Source organism: Budorcas taxicolor, chromosome 3 (assembly GCF_023091745.1).
Source record: "Budorcas taxicolor isolate Tak-1 chromosome 3, Takin1.1, whole genome shotgun sequence".
Taxonomy (NCBI): Eukaryota; Metazoa; Chordata; class Mammalia; order Artiodactyla; family Bovidae; genus Budorcas; species Budorcas taxicolor.
The window spans coordinates 119,522,113-119,539,610 of record NC_068912.1 but is presented as its reverse complement, the minus strand read 5'-3'; the positions used below and the strand labels follow the sequence as shown (position 1 = coordinate 119,539,610).

General features: G+C 50.0%; 1 protein-coding gene across 1 annotated transcript; it reads left to right on the top strand.

Moving 5' to 3' along the window:
- The first annotated feature begins 16,330 nt into the window (after positions 1 to 16,330).
- Positions 16,331 to 17,257, top strand: LOC128045255 (olfactory receptor 6B2). Its single transcript, XM_052637752.1, has one exon. The coding sequence runs from the start codon at positions 16,331 to 16,333 to the stop codon at positions 17,255 to 17,257; it is 927 nt and encodes a 308-aa protein (XP_052493712.1).
- The last annotated feature ends 241 nt before the right edge of the window (positions 17,258 to 17,498 follow it).

Sequence of the window (17,498 nt, the reverse complement as noted above, 5' to 3'; positions counted from 1 at the left end):
CTTTCTAAAGAGACAACACATGTATACCCTCTGATCTTTTATTTGTCTCTTCCTTAATGGCACCCCACTCAAGAACTCTTGCCTGGAAAATCCCATGGACGGAGGAGCCTGGTAGGCTGCAGTCCATGGGATTGCTAAGAGTTGGACACGACTGAGCAACTTCATTTTCACTTTTCGCTTTCATGCATTGGAGAGGGAAATGGCAACCCACTCCAGTGTTCTTGCCTGGAGAATCCCAGGGACCGCGGAGCCTGGTGGGCTGCTGTCTCCGGGGTTGCACAGAGTCGGACACGACTGAAACGACTTAGCAGCAGCAGCAGCAGCAGCTGGCCTTCCATTTATAACAGATCTTACCAGCTTGGACCATGAATTCATGTTCAAATGGGTGGAGCCAAAAGGAAGGAGAAATGTGAGTTCTCCATGGAGCTCCACAGCAGCCCTGCACTACCTACCCGGAAGGGCTAACAAAAAATAAGTGAACTTTTTTCTTGTTTAAGCCACTGTTGTTTGGGGTTTTCTATCACTCACAAATCCTAAATAGTACACACTTTCCTCCATGATCCCTTTCTTTCTCTCTCTGGATATGTTTGAGGGTGGATGTGATGTTTGGAGTTGCAATAATCATGCTGAAACCCTGAGTATTATACCCAATACTCAGGAATGTGCCAAAAGGAGGAATGAGCCTGCATCTTTGAGAGCTTGGAGCACTTTCAGTCCAACTACTCTTGGGCCGTACCCTTGGCACGATAATAAAGACATTTTTGTTTAAGCCACTTTTAGTAAGATATTGCTTATGTGTGTGTGTGTGTGTGTGTGTGTGTGTGTGTGTGTGTGTGCTCAGTCAGTCGGTTGTGTCTGACTCTCACAACCTCATGGACTGTAGCTCACCAGCGCCTTCTGGACTCTCACCCTTCTAGGTGTTCACAGAGCACCAGGCTGGGCTCCCTGGTGTAATACCGCAGCTTCTTGCCTTTATTTTTTTAAGGCTGTTAAATTTTAAAATCAGTAACCTTGCTTTAAACAGGCAGATATTTTTTGAAAGTGCTGTTTGCACAGATTCCCTGTGCTTCTCCAAGAATTCCAAGAGGCCTGTCTCCTTTCCTTAGTGGCTTTCTGAAAAATAGGAGCAACCATTTTTCTTCTCAAATAAATATGCACTGAAAAGCCTGAAGAATAAATTACCACTCTCCCTTTCCCAGGAAGAAGGGGGAATGTAGGCCAAGGAAAGCAGAAGCTTTCTCCAAAAATTTCTGACTGTAAAATTGTCAGCCCAACACAAATTGAACAGTCAAAACCAATTTTCATCCTACAATTAGCTCCAAAACTCATAGTCAAACCTAATGTAACCTATGTGGTTAGTGTTAGTACAACATGGTTTTGAATGGAAGCTCTAATAAGATTCCCTCTTCTAAGTCCCAGGAGCCGTGTTTAAACTAGTTTTCGCTGGAGTATAGGTGCTTCCCAGTGCTGTGTTGGGGTCTGCTGTGCAGCAAGGCGAGTCAGCCAGGCGTGCACACAGACCCCCTCTCTTTTGGGTTCCTTCCCAATTAGGTCGCCACAGGGCCGAGTCGAGTTCCCCTGCTGTGCGGCAGATTGTCCTTGCCGCTGTTGTTCCGCCACTAGGCTGTGTCCGACTCTTTGTGACCCCACGGACTGCAGCCCACCAGGCTCCTCTGTCCGTGGGATTCTCCAGGCAAGAACACTGGAGTGGGTTGCCATTTTCTACTCCAGGGGACCTTACTGATCCTGGGATCAAACCCACATGTCTTGCATCTCCTGAACTGGCAGGCAGATTCTTTACCACTGAGTCACTTGGGAAGCACCAACAAATTTGACAACTTGGATGAAAAATCTACATACTTTAGATATTCACCATATCAAATATGACTTCAGACACAGTAGAAAGCATTAATCGGCAGATTTCAGTTATGACATGTGGAACTTGTAAACAAAACCTTCCGACAAAGAAAATTCTAGGCCCATATGATTTCACAGAAATCTCTATAAAAAGGTAATGAAAAATCATACCCACCCCACAGACACTGCCAGAAAATCTGTGGCTGAAGCTAGTGAAAGCCTGCTTCCCAAACACAGACGTCACAAGAACAGAAGACAACAGATCATTCGCTCATTAGCATAATCACAGAAGTCTCTCAAAGTGGGAGCAAAGAACCCAGAAATACAGGAAGGCAGTCACGGCATGACCGAGCAGGGTCCATTCCAGGCTGGAGAATGCTCAAAAATTTTATGGCAATTTACCAAGTTAACAGAAAAAAAAATATGATGATCTCAATAAATGCATGGAAAAAAAAAAAAAAACTTTGACAAAATTCAATGCTCATTCAAAATATCTGAGAAAGTAGGAGTAGAATAAGTAAAGAAAATGCCTCTAGCCAAAAAGGGCATCTCTAGTTCAGTTCAGTTCAGTTGAGTCACTCAGTCGTGTCCGACTCTGCGACCCCATGAATTGCAACAAACCAGGCCTCCCTGTCCATCACCAACTCCCGGAGTTCACCCAAACTCATGTCCATCGAGTCAGTGATGCCATCCAGCCGTCTCATCCTCTGTCGTCCCCTTCTTCTCCTGCCCTCAATCCCTCCCAACATCAGGGTCTTTTCCGATGAGTCAACTCTTCGCATGAGGTGGCCAAAGTATTGGAGTTTCAGCTTTAGCATCAGTCCTTCCAATCAACACCCAGGACTGATCTCCTTTAGGATGAACTGGTTGGATCTCCTTGCAGTCCAAGGGACTCTCAAGAGTCTTCTCCCACACCACAGTTCAAAAGCATCAATTCTTCGGCGCTCAGCTTTCTTGACAGTTCAACTCTCACATCCATACATGACTATTGGATAAACCATAGCCTTGACTAGACAGACCTTAGCTGGCAAAGTAATGTCTCTGGTTTTTAATATGCTGTCTAGGTTGGTCATAACTTTTCTTCCAAGGAGTAAGTGTCTTTTAATTTCATGGCTACAATCACCATCTGCAGTGATTTTGGAGCCCAAAAAATAAAGTCTGTCACTGTTTCCACTGTTTCCCCATCTATTTCCCATGAAGTGATGGGACCAGATGCCATGACCTTTGTTTTCTGAATGTTGAGCTTTAAGCCAACTTTTTCGCTCTCCTCCTTCACTTTCCATCACACATGATGGTGAAAATTGTAATGTTTCCCCTAAGATCAGGAGTGGAGCATAGCTGTCTGCTCTCCCTACCCTCATTTAACTTTGTGCTGGAGACTTCAACAAGGGCAGGAAGACAAAGAAAAGACATGAGACGTAGCAATTTTGACCAAAAATTTAAGATGCTATTTATTTACAAATAATATGATTTTCATTGTATAAAATACTTGGGGATCTACAACCCAACTAGTCAACCTAATAATGAACTTAGTTAAGCCATAGAACATGAACTGCTTTTCAATATACTAGCAACAAATAACAGGGAAAAAAATTTAATGTGAAAGCTATTTATGATAGTAGAAAAATAAGGAATAAATTTAACAATAGGCATACATGAGGTCTGCACTATAAATTGCAGAACCTTGAAAAGGAAAATTAAAGTAGCCCTAATAGAGAAATGTATTATGTCCATACTTTTCAAATACAAACACTAAATTCCCTTAATCTGCCTGCAATGTAGGAGTCCCGAGTTCGATTCCTGGGTCGGGAGGATCCCCTGGAGAAGGGAGTGGCAACCCACTCCAGTGTTCTTGCCTGGAGAATCCCATGGACAGAGGACCTGGTGGGCTACAGTCCATGGGGCCACAAAGAGTCGGACATGATTGAAGCGACTTAGCACATATGCATAGCTGTTGGAAAAATGACCAGATGGTGGAGAAAATACTTGTCTTGGAAACCTCAACATAGGAGCCCAACTTGGTTCCAAAGCCTGTTGGTAAACCTTCCAGGTAAAGTCCTACCTGGAAGATACAGGTAGATTGGGAGGAAATAGAGCTAGACTGGGCAGTGATGGGATTAAGGTGAAAGTGTGGATGAAAACTGGAATACTTGAATGGACTTCACTGAAGTGGCTGCATCACTTTTGTGTGGCTATATTATTGGGATAGATACTGTGTCTGACTTGGGAACACTTCCCCTGCCTAGTTTTGGAATATGGGAAATGTGTAAGCCCGCCCTTCAGTCAGTGTTAATTCAGTATACCACATGGGCGCCCAAAGAATTGCCAGAGCCCATACAGGTTGTTAATTTGAAATAGTATAGAATTATAAACAAATGTATAGTAGACAGGAAGAGATAACCACTTTAGTTAATAACATGTTAGAAACTGGGATGCCTGTAAACAAATTCCTGTATAACAGCCCTGTGCAACCCATGAGAGAATCTGACTGCTAGTGGAGACCCACATAGACTATTAAGGCTCAAATACCACCCATAACGGGGCTTCCCAGGTGGCTCAGTGGTAAAGAACCTGTCTGCCAGGGCAGGATCCGCAGGAGACGCGGTCAGAAAGATCCCCTGGAGGAGGAAATAGCAACCCACTCCAGTATTCTAGCCTGGGAAATCCCAAGGACAGAGCATACACATACCACCAATAGCATCAGAAGTTCTTCCTATGGTTTCAGTAGTCAAAAAATAAAAAACAAGCAAGCTAAAGGAGATGTGTACTCAGGGATGAGTCTTGCAGTTGGCCTTTATCTTATCTCAGCCTCATATAGAAGTCAACCACAGTGTGTCTACACGTGGACCGCACCCCATTTTACATTTACCGTCCAGTCACAGGGTTTCCTGAATTCGCCAGCTTACTGTCATAACTTGGTAGGAGGACATTTGCACCTGATGCCTGGCCTGACTGTAATAAACACTAAACTGATACCACAGTAACGTCAGACACTGGAGAGCAAGCTGGGAGTGACTTAGGTACAATGCTGGAGCACGTGACTAACAAGCCAGTAGGTAAGCCCAGCAAGGACAGAAGGGCCCAGCAGACAGAGAAATTCTTAGGAACGACACAGGAGAAGCCATCCTTGACATCCCACCGGCATCTGAAGATAGACTGCAGTCCTTGCCTCTCCCTGGAACTAAGGAGAAACGCCATGCGCGGCTGGATGCAAAATGCCGCATTTGAAGACTGCTGGCTCCTACCCACACCTGAAAGGAGCCATGTTTGAAGGGGAGCTGAACAACAGCAGCTTATATCTGAGTCTCTACTGTGCCCTTGGCCCTGAAGAGAATACGGTCTCGGACACGGCTTGGCAAGAATCTGGAAGTCACACTCTTGCAGACTGGAGCGCACGGCTAAAGCCTGAGAGTGCCCCCTAGTGGCAAACAGCGGGATTTTGGAGCATGGCGCTTCTAGACCCCGCGATGATGAAACGTACCATCTGAGGGACAGTCACCAGCTACTGTTGGGCATTGGGTGCAAGTGTCCTCAGAACTGCTGATGTGAAATAATCCTGAAGCCAAGGCACCCATAAAGTCTAGGGTGATGTCAGAAAAACACTGCGATAAGGGGGAGCTCCATGATAACACGGAACTGGCCATTCAGGAGCCTGGTGTCATGAGCTGGGTGCCTCTTCCTCCAAGGCTGGCTTTAGGACCGTCTGCTGAGCAGCCAGACCCTGCTGCCCCATGGACAACGTCCTGCGAGTGCTCTTGACTGACCAGATGCAAGCGTCCTGGTTTAGGAGGGGCAGCTCCAGGTGGACAGGCAACATCCTGTTCGGAATCCTGCCATCCTACGACCAACTGATGGGAAAGCCCTGGCTGAAGCAGGGAAGAGCCGGCAATGCAGCGCGCTGAACAGCGTGATGCTGTTCTCGCAATGATGGGCAAATGGGTGCGATAACCATGCTGAGCACACGGGCTTAGACTAATTCGCCCTCTCCCAGGAGTTAGCAAAATGGCTGTCTGGGGAGGCCTTACAAATAGCTGTGAAAAGAAGAGACGTGAAAAGCAAAGGAGAAAAGGAAAGATACACCCATTTGAATGCAGAGTTCCAAAGAATAGCAAGGACAGGTAAGAAAGCCTTCCTCAGCGATCAATGCAAAGAAATAGAGGAAAACAACAGAATGGGAAACACTAGAAATCGCTTCAAGAAAATTAGAGAATCCAAGGGAACATTTCATGCAAAGATGGGCACAATAAAGGACAGAAATGGTATGGACATAACAGAAGCAGAGGACATTAAGAAGAGGTAGCAAGAAAACAGAAAAACTGTACAAAAAAGATCTTCATGACCCAGATAATCACTATGGTGTGATCACGCACCTAGAGCCAGACGTCCTGGAATGTGAAGTCAAGTGGGCCTTAGAAAGCATCACTAAGAACAAAGCCAGTGGAGGTGATGGAATTCCAGTTGAGCTATTTCAAATCCTGAAAGATGATGCTGTCAAAGTGCTGCACTCAATATGCCAGCAAATTTGGAAAACTCAGCAGTGGCCACAGGATTGGAAAAGGTCAGTCTTCATTCCAATCCCAAAGAAAGGCAATGCCAAAGAATGCTCAAACTACTGCACAATTGCACTCATCTCACATGCTAGTAAAGTCATGCTCAAAATTCTCCAAGCCAGGCTTCAGCAATACGTGAACCGTGAACTTCCTGATGTTCAAGCTGGTTTTAGAAAAGGCAGAGGAAGCAGAGATCAAATTGCCAACATCTGTGGGATCATGGAAAAAGCAAGAGAGTTCCAGAAAAACATCTATTTCTGCTTTATTGCCTATGCCACAGCCTTTGACTGTGTGGATCACAATAAACTGTGGAAAATTCTGAAAGAGATGGGAATACCAGACCACCTGTCCTGCCTCTTGAGAAACCTATATGCAGGTCAGGAAGCAACAGTTAGAACCGGACATGGAACAACAGACTGGTTCCAAATAGGAAAAGGAGTACGTCAAGGCTGTATATTGTCACCCTGCTTATTTAACTTCTATGCAGAGTACATCATGAGAAATGCTGGGCTGGAAGAAGCACAAGCTGGAATCAAGATTGCCGGGGGAAATATCAATAACCTCAGATATGCAGATGACACCACCCTTATGGCAGAAAGTGAAGAGGAGCCTCTTGATGAAAGTGAAAGTGGAGAGTGAAAAAGTTGGCTCAAAGCTCAACATTCAGAAAACAAAGATCACGGCATCCGGTCCCATCACTTCACGGCACATAGATGGGAAGACAGTGGAAATAGTGTCAGACTTTATTTTTCTGGGCTCCAAAATCACCGCGGATGGTGACTGCAGCCATGAAATTAAAAGACGCTTTCTCCTTGGAAGGAAGGTTATGACCAACCTAGACAGCATATTAAAAAGCAGAGACATTACTTCGCCAACAAAGGTCCGTCTAGTCAAGGCTATGGTTTTTCCTGTGGTCATGTATGGATGTGAGAGTTGGACTGTGAAGAAAGCTGATCGCCAAAGAATTGATGCTTTTGAACTGTGGTGTTGGAGAAGACTCTTGAGAGTCCCTTGGACTGCAAGGATATCCAACTAGTCCATCCTAAAGGAGATCAGTCCTAAAGGTGTTGATTGGAAGGACTGATGTTGAAGCTGAAACTCCAATACTTTGGCCACCTTATGTGGAGAGCTGACTCATTGGAAAAGACCCTGATGCTGGGAGGGATTGAGGGCAGGAGGAGAAGGGGACGACAGAGGATGAGACGGCTGGATGGCATCACCAACTCGATGGACATGGGTTTGAGTGAACTCCGGGAGTTGATGATGGACAGGGAGCCCTGCGTGCTGTGGTTCATGGGGTCGCAAAGAGTCGGACATGACTGAGCAACTGAACTGAACTGATACAATGGTGTGTGTGTTGATTATGTATGTGGGGAAAAGGTTCTTCTCTTGTGCCAAAAAGTCAAATTTCCCTGCCTTTTATGAATAATAACGTCCATGAACCCTGAGATAGCGCAGGGCCCCCGCTGAGTCCATCTCCCTGGAGCAGATCATGGTCCTTGTCCCTGGAGCACCCCCTGGCCCCAAACAGGAGTCATACCCCTTCACAGTCATGACGGGAAGGGGTATCAGAGGTTGGGGTGAAGACAGCACTTTGTGGTGGGAGACTGAGTGGACAGGGGCCAGAGCTCAGTCAAGGGCCTGGACGCCTGGACAGGGCGCGGGCGGGTCAGCACTGAAGCCCAGCAGGGCTGTGTCCTTGGCAGATGCCACCAGCAGGGCCCGGAGGCATAGGCTGGGAGATTCCGCACTAATTGATGGTGTGGGGGCAGTTACATCTCCGTGGCGGGGTAATTAGACCCTGGAGCCCCGCGTCTGGGAGTGATGGGGAGGAAGCCAACAGTCTTCTTCCCGGCACCTCCTTTAAACCAGCAGAGCCCCAGAGCTGGCCAGCTGCCTCTCAAAACGGGCCAGACCGCACGGGTGCTGTCTGCGTGGGGGTCAGTGGGCAGAGGGGGCGACGGCGGCCTGTGCTGGGCTAGGGGAAGCCAGCAGTGCCTGTGGCTCTCAGGTAGGTTCCTGGGGGTCCTTCCTCTCGAACGAGGGGCCCGTCTGGTGGCCTTTGGACCTGGTGTCTTGGGACTGTGTGAAGCAGGGCCAGGACTGAGAGGCCCCTTGCCACCCGTGGCCCCCTCCCTGATCTTACGAGGGGGCTTCCTCCCTGCCATGCTTCCCCCACCACCACCAGCCACATCTCCAGCATCCTGCCCCTGAGCTCTGAAGGTATCCATGGAGGGTCCCAGGCTCTCCTCCTACGGTCCACTGTCCCCCAGGAGATGTCCCTCTGCTCTAGAAATGTGGGGGCACCTGCACCAGAGGTCGGCTGCCCCTGCCGGTGCCCCAGGCTGCTCGAGGCTGCCCTCTGTCTCCCCTGCCCCCCGCTGGGCTCTGCCTCCCTGCCCTGCTTCTGTCCCCTCCTGCCCTCACAGGGATGGACAGGGAGGGACGTTATCAGACAGGGACACTGGTCTGCGTCTGCTGTGTCTTCTGCAGTCACAGCAGGTGCGGTGGGAGCCTTCCGCTTTGCCCACCACCCCGTCAGGAGAAGGGACCCCTGATTTCAGGGGAGGGCTACCCTGGAATCCTCTGCCCCTGCCCCCTCGTCCTCCATGGTGTGGGCCCCCCCCCCCCCCCCCGGTGGCGGAGCCCCGGCGGCTGCGCTGTCCCTCCCTGCTCCAATGGGCTTGTCCCCTCGCTGCCCTCCCCACACTCAGATGCGCCCTAGGGTCCTCCCCGCACAGCTGCCCAGCCAGTCCTCCCCGCATCAGAACGATGCCCACTCCCACACCCAGCACCGTCAGCCCCACCGCCCTGACCTGCCCTTCGCCTGGGAATGTCCTCAGCAACTGGCCTGCAAGTTACAAGTGTGGGTCCTTTTTTCTGCTTCTATGCCTCTCCTAGAACTTGCATTTCACGAAGGTGGAAGTTGTAGGCTGTTTTCTCTCCTGATTGAGCCCAAGGGCCTTGCAATCCTAACTTCCCAGTTTTGGGATCTCAGTGTCAGATGGACAGGGACTGACCCCTCCCCTGCCTCCCCCCTGCTGTGAGGTCTGGACATCGGGGCCCTACTCGCGGGGTCTGGACACAGGGGCCCCTCAGATCCAGCACAGCCCAAACCCAGCTCTTTCTTCCCCTCTCTCACAAGCATGCTTTCTCCCCTCTGCACCCAGATCCTGAAGCCTCCCCTTCAGGGCTTCTTGGAGCAGCACTGGGGGCCCAGCCAGCCCTCGGGAAGGAAGATATCCGAGACCTGATGGATGCCCGAGTTCTGGCCGCAGCGGGGCAGCAGGGGCACCTGAGGTCAGCAAGGTGCTCTCAGGGACTGAAAGTGGCTCCTTGGGCATGACTCTGTTGTTGGACGGGGCGGGGGTGAGGGGGGAGCAGACGGGTCTGTTGGGAGAGCAGAGTTCATGCCAGGAACGTTCCATGGACACGGCTGGAAGATCCGTGTGCCGTTCTCCACCCTGTGGAGGGTGGACTAGATAGAGTCAGGAAGGTGAGTGAGGATCAGTTAGAGTTCAGGGACCATCATTCGGGCATGGTGATGGAACCTGAATGCGGGGTAGCTGGACAGAAGCCCAGGAGAGTGGAGACAAGGGAGCCGATTCTAGAGACGCCGAAGATGCAGGAGGCCCAGGACCAGCCTGGGCTGAGCCACGCCGGGGAGAAGGGCTGAAGCTGGGCGTCTGCTGGGGGCAGCTGGGTGCACGGCGGTGCCGCTGCCTGAGGACGAGCACTAGGAGGAGGGTGTGGACTCCAGGGCCAGTGGAGGCCTCTCGTCATCGGCTGGACGCATGGGCGGGATCGGTAGAGAGATGGGGGTGTGGGCCTCACCAGGTGGAGACTTGGGAGTGGGTGGCCTTGCTGAGCGAGGACGGCTAGAGCAGACGGCTGGGGCCACGGCAGCACGCGTGGAGGAGAGGCGGGTGGAGAAAGAATTGGATTGTGGCCCGGAAGTTAGGACGGGCTGGTCACAGGCACCAGTGGGACCGCCGGTGTGGGGACAGAAGCCAGGCGCCTGTGGGCTAAGACCGTGGCGCAGGTGAGCAGCTGCAGATGAGACAGAGGGCGGTGCAGCAGGGATCCTGAGTCAGGAGATGTCTAACCGCTCAGCAGAGTCCATGGCAAAGGAGAAGGCTGGACGGGGCACACACAGAGCGGTGGGGTGGCTCAGCTCCACGGGAGCCCTGCGCCCACGGCTGGAGCCAGGTAACAGAGGGGCTGCGGGTGCGAACAACTCCAGGGCAGCCTGGGGCGCAGGAGTGGTTCTCACACCGTCCTAGGGTCCAGCCAGCCCGAGGGTCCGGCCTGTGTGGGCATGAGGGAACTCCAACCATGCTGCCCTCCCCCCCCAGACCTTTAAATTTTTCAAGAGAAGCTGGAAATCTGCGCTTCTCTGCAATGATCTGATTGTCCAAAACAGTAGCCAAAGTGAGGGTGCAGAGAATTCTCTGTGCTAAAACATGTAGCATAAGATGGGGGTGTGATAACACAGCGGAGGCTGGGAGGGGCCCTCGGACTCGCTCAGCTCCGTTCAAGCTCTCCCTCTGCCCCGCCGCGAAATCTGACCTCTCGGGTATTTTAAAATGTCACTCTTAATCTTTGACTTATTCGTTAACGACCACAGTCCCGAGAGTGGCCTGTGCCTCCACACATGTGGGCCACGCTCTCCACTCCATGGTGCCCGTGGGCAAGCACAGGGCTGGCGGGCCTTTGGGCACTGACGTTTCATCCGCCAGAAGTCTGCTTTCCGGTGTTGTATATAAAGAAGTGGCTCATTTAGGTTTTTAACAAATGTTTACCAGATGACCTTGGAATCATTCATTTAGCAATCCTCCCTTTTCTTCCTAATTATACCCCATGAGATCTGATTTAGAACTTTCTATCTAAGAGCTAGAGATAGAGATAGTTGAAGAGCTGACTCCTTGGAAAAGACCCTGAGGCTGGGAAAGACCCTGCAGGGCAGGAGGAGACAAGGGGATGACAGAGGATGAGATGGTTGAATGGCATCACCAACTCAAAGGACATGAGTTTGAGCAAGCTCCGGGAGATGGTGAAGGACAGGGAGGCCTGGCGTGCTGCAGTCCAGAGGATCGCAGAGTCGGACACGACCAAGCAACTGGACAACATACTGTGTTCACACCGTCCCATTGACTAAGCGGCAGCACTTCTCATTCTCAACACTTCCTTTATTAAACCATTCAGTTCAGTTCAGCCGCTCAGTCGTGTCCGACTCTTTGCGACCCCATGAATTGCAGCACTCCAGGCCTCGCTGTCCGTCACCAGCTCCTGGAGTTCCCCCAAACTCATGTCCATCCAGTCAGTGATGCCATCCAGCCATCTCATCCTCTGTCGTCCCCTTCTCCTCCTGGCCCCAATCCCTCCCAGCATCACAGTCTTTTCCAATGAGTCAACTCTTCGCATGAGGTGGCCAAAGTACTGGAGCTTCAGCTTTAGCATCATTCCTTCCAAAGAAATCCCAGGGCTGATCTCCTTCAGAATGGACTGGTTGGATATCCTTGCAGTCCAAGGGACTCTCAAGAGTCTTCTCCAACACCATAGTTCAAAAGCATCAATTCTTTGGTGCTCAGCTTTCTTCACAATCCAACTCTCACATCCGTACACGACTACTGGCGAAACCATAGCCTTGACTAGACGGATGTTTGTTGACAAAGTAATGTCTCTGCTTTTCAATATGTTATCTAGGTTGGCCATAATCTTCCTTCCAAGGAGTAAGCGTCTTTTAATTTCATGGCTGCAATCACCATCTGCAGTGATTTTGGAGCCCCCCAAAATAAAGTCTGACACTCTTTCCACCGTTTCCCCATCTATTTCCCATGAGGTGATGGGACCAGATGCCATGATCTTCGTTTTCTGAATGTTGAGCTTTGAGCCAACTTTTTCACTCTCCTCTTTCACTTTCATCAAGAGGCTTTTTAGTTCTTCACTTTCTGCCATAAGGGTGGTGTCATCTTCATATCTGAGGTGATTGATATTTCTCCCGGCAATCTTGATTCCAGCTTGCACTTCTTCCAGCCCAGCGTTTCTCATGATGTACTCTGCCTAGAAGTTAAATAAGCAGGGTGACAATATATAGCCTTGACGTACTCCTTTTCCTATTTGGAACCAGTCTTTTGCTCATGTCCAGTTCTAACTGTTGCTTCCTAAGCTGCATACAGGTTTCTCAAGAGGCAGGTCAGGTGGTCTGGTATTCCCATCTCTCAGAGTTTTCCACAGTTTATTGTGATCCACACAGTCAAAGGCTTTGGCATAGGCAATAAAGCAGAAATAGATGTTTTTCTGGAACTCTCTTGCTTTTTCCATGATCCAGTGGATGTTGGTAGTTTGATCTCCGGTTCCTCTGCCTTTTCTAATACCTGCTTGAACATCTGTAAGTTCAGGGTTCACGTGTTGCTGAAACCTGGCCTGGAGAATTTTGAGCATGACTTTACTAGCGTGTGAGGTGAGTGCCATTGTGCGGTAGTTTGAGCACGCTTTGGCGTTGCCTTTCTCATTACTTTCACTTTATTGAATTTTCTCATCTCCAAAATAGCAAGTCCTCTTCACTAATCCTCTCCTTTCTTTTTCCTGAACCTTCTTTGATATTCCCATCTGTTCATACTTGAAGATGACTTTAAGGATTATTTCATTCTGTTTTAAGGAAAATAAAATTTGGTGAGATTTCAACTGTGATCAAAGCTTCCCTGGTAGCACTAGTAGTAAAGAACCCATCTGCCGATGCAGGAGACATAAGATACAGGGGCTCGATCCCTGGTTGGGGAAGATCCCCTGGAGAAGGGCATGGCAATCCACTGCAATATTCTTGCTGGAGAATCCCATGGACAGAGGAGCCTGGGGGCCTACAGTCCATAGGGTCAGACACGACTGAAGCAACTTAGCACATGTGTGCACAACTATAATCAAGTTAAATTTTAAAGTCCACTTGGAAGTATTGACAGCTTTACAATATATCTTCAAGGGACATATTCATGACTAATTGTTGGTAAGAACCTGTCTCGTACTCCTCCTTCATCGGCAGGCAGGTTCTTTGCCACCAGCACCACCTGGGAAGCCATATAGGAAGACTGCAGCTTTAGTATCGTTTTGAAATCCCTTAATCAGTTATGCATGAACTTGGGCAAACGTTGGGAGATGGTGAGGGACAGAGAGGCCTGGAGTGCTACAGTCCATGGGGTCGCAAAGAGTCGGACCCAACTGGGTGGCTGAAAAACACCAACAGTCAATCATAATCTGGGTTTTCTAGGTTAAAGACACATTATCTGGAAATAATGACAGTTTCATCTACTTCTTTATCCATTTTTGTAGTAGGTAGTAGAGGGCGGCTTTCTTACTTCTTGGTGGTTTTAAAGACCCATCTTCATCCTAGTCTCTGCAGAATGTGAGTGATTCTGGTACTACCCGCAGGGATGTCACAGGCTGTTGGCTGAGTGAGAGGTGTTTTTTCTTACCTGAAGTCATGATTTATTGGAAGTCATTGCTGAGAGGATCTACAGCAACGGTATTGACATTTTTGAGTTGTTTTCCATTTTTATTGGAGTGCAGTTGATTTATAACAGTATGTTAGTTCCAGGTACACAGCAAGGCAATTCAGCCATAGATTCTTTTCGGTTATAGGTTATTACAAGATGCTGACTGCAGTTCTCTTTGCTACAGAGAAGGACTTTGTTGGTTCTCTATGTTATATATAGTAGTGTGGATGTATCTGTTAATCCCAAACTCCTGAAGTACCCCCCACTTGCCCCTTTGGCAACCATAAGCTTATTTACTATGTTGAATCAGAGATTATTTATATATTAATATTCAAATAAATCACTTATTTGGGGATGGCAAATGTATTCAAAGTTTGGAATTGTTTTGGGTCAAAGCCTTTCCCCATCAGTGGGACTCCCGTCATCACTCTGATACATCTGATCGCCAGGCAGCCGCTTGAGCTCTGAGCGTGGGCATGCTTGCTTGTCTGTGGCATTCGCTCTCTGAATGTGCTTCTGGGTGCTGCCTCCTGGCTTTTCATTTGAGTTTTGTAACTACACTAAACACACACACACACACACACACACACACACACACACACACACACGATCATTGGCACACAGTTCTCCTTTTGTGGAAAGGAATTTGCCACTTTGTGAAATGAATTGGGAAATCCCCACACCCTGTGGCAGTTTATAAGCCACGAGAAAGCTCTGCTCCTGAGAGAAGAGGAAGATTGGTGCTGGTACAGCATCTGAGGCCATGGCTGTCTCTAAAGCGTCTCTAACAGCTCTTGTGTTTATATCATGGGGACATGGGGCCTTCTATCTTGTCAGCTTTCTCAGAAAGTGGGGACCTTGAGACTCTAACGTTGGCCATCCCGTGAGTGCCTTTAGGAATTGTCTTAGCTCTTGGCACATCATTTTCATCTGTGAAATTAAGCTATAAGGAAACCACGGCATAAACCTCTGCCTTTTCTTCTGATGATACTATTTATTTTGTGACTTTCTGTTTTACAGCCTGTTAGAATAGTGTCAAAGGGCAACCTGAAGCTCTAATAATCTGTCTTAATAATTCCGAATCTCTAGCCCGCACCCAAATGGGCTCACTGTTTCTCTTGTTGACGCCCTGTGGGAAGAGTCATGGCCTCAGGACCCGTGTCTTGGTGAGTCCCTGAACTTCTCACTCTGAGCCTCAGATTTTCACCTGGAAAATGTGAGCCTTGTTTCCCCATGGCCATGGTGAGGGTTACAAGAGGGAATTTATGTGAGTTACATCTGACGTGATAAGGGCTAGGGTTGGGAAGATCCCCTGGAGAAGGAAATGGCAACCCACTCCAGTATCCTGGCCTGGAGGATCCCATGGACAGAGGAGCCTGGTGGGCTACAGTCTACAGGCTGGCTCCGGGGGATCCACCTGCAGGGTGGAGGAAGTGTGCCGGGGCAGCCCCTGGACTGTTCTGCAGACGCTGCGTGTAGAGCTCTGTCTTCATGCCCCCGTCACACACACCCCCTTAGCCTGCTCACTGCGCAGGTGGCTCCTCCCTCAGTGGGGACAGGTCCCTCAAGAGCATTCTGGGCTCCCCCACTCTGCTGCCGAGCCCCTCCGCCTTCTGTTTTCTTTCCTCTGGAACTCCGTTGACACCTCCCCTTGCTGGTACTCCACTCGGGAGTTTCTGATGTTGCGGGGCTTTATCTTTTCATCCTTTACCAGATCTCCAGGGGGCCTTGAGGCGACAACTCTCTCCTGTTGACCTGGGAGGCTCCTCCTTCTCGTCACACCCCCAGCTCTGTGGAGAGATGCCATGGGTCTGGGGTCTGGCTGGTCAGAGAGACCCATAAACCTTACCAGCCCCTGGTAGCCCTTCCTCTTACAAAAGCATCTCTGAAACCAGGTGAAGGACAAGTATCTTCCAATGTAGCCAAGGGCTGTGGACATCCCTATGGTTATTAGACTCCTTCAGGAAAGTCCAGGTTATAAAAGCAATCAGATGATTTGAAGATCACCTGGAGGAGGAAACGGGCAGGCTATTCCAGAGCCCCACCTGCTCTCAGGGTGTCCAGTCCCCAGGGGACCTAGACCACCCACAGCGAGTTCCGTTCAGTCGCTCACTTGCGTCTGATTCTTTGCGACCCCATGAATTGCAGCACGCCAGGCCTCCCTGTCCATCACCAGCTTCCGGAGTTCACTCAGACTTGCGTCGATCGAGTCAGTGATGCCATGCAGCCATCTCCTCCTCGGTCGTCCCCTTCTCCTCCTGCCCCCAATCCCTCCCAGCATAGTTTCTGTTCCCCTGCTGTCCGAGGAGACAGGCGCCCACCCCTTGGGTCAAAACCCACCCCCAGACTGACCTCCGCTTTCTCTCCCCAGCCGCCCTTGCCCCTCATCTGGCCCGAAGGTTGTTTGTGGCCCTGGGTGCCCCGCACAGGAGGATGAGGGGGGAGAATGTGACGCAGGTCAGCGCCTTCATCCTGGTGGGCTTCCCCACAGCTCCCCAGCTGCAGTACCTGCTCTTCCTACTCTTCCTGCTCTCCTACCTCTTCGTGCTGGTGGAGAACCTGGCCATCATCCTCACCGTCTGGGGCAGCCCCTCCCTCCACAGGCCCATGTACTACTTTCTGGGCTCCATGTCTTTCTTGGAGATCTGGTACGTGTGTGACATCATCCCCAAGATGCTGGACGGCTTCCTCCTGCAGAGGAGGCGCATCTCCGTCGTGGGCTGCATGACCCAGCTCTACTTCTTCAGCTCCCTGGTGTGCACCGAGTGTGTGCTCCTGGCCTCCATGGCCTACGACCGCTACGTGGCCGTCTGCCACCCTCTGCGCTACCAAGCCATCATGACCACGGGGCTGTGTGTCCAGCTGGTGGCCTTCTCCTTCATGAGTGGCTTCACCGTCTCCGTGATCAAGGTCTACTTTATCTCCGGCGCCACGTTCTGTGGTTCCAACGTCCTGAACCACTTCTTCTGTGACATCTCCCCCATCCTCAGACTGGCCTGCATGGACTACTCGACCGCAGAGCTGGTCGACTTCGTCCTGGCCTTCCTCATCCTGGTGCTCCCGCTCGTGGCCACTGTGCTGTCCTATGGGCACGTCACCCTGGCCGTGCTGCGCATGCCCTCGGCCACGGGCTGCTGGAGAGCCTTCTCCACCTGCGCGTCTCACCTCACCGTGGTCACCATCTTCTACACCGCCATGATCTTCATGTACGTCCGGCCCCAGGCCATTGATTCCCGGAGCTCCAACAAGCTCATCTCTGCTGTTTACACTGTCCTCACCCCAATCATTAACCCCTTGATCTACTGTCTGAGGAACAAAGAGTTCAAAGGCGCCTTGAAAATGGCCCTGGGCTTTGGTTGAGCTTCACTGTAGCAGGCATGTCCTGGGCTTTCATTCTGTTCATCTGAAACAAAATCTGAAAATACACCTCTTCTCTTTGAGGACATTTATTTGTAATCATGGAAATGCACTGCATCATCGCAGTGCTTCATTTATTTTAACATTTACTTCCACATTAGTTTTTCTCCTTCAGCTCATGGATGCTGATACAACAGCTGTGGGGGTAATAATGCCATTATTTTCTGCATTTTCAGTTCAATTC

What these genes read in the sequence shown, in the direction of transcription:
- LOC128045255 (XM_052637752.1), top strand. Translation starts at nt 16,331, where the DNA reads ATGAGGGGGGAGAATGTGACGCAGGTCAGCGCCTTCATCCTGGTGGGC.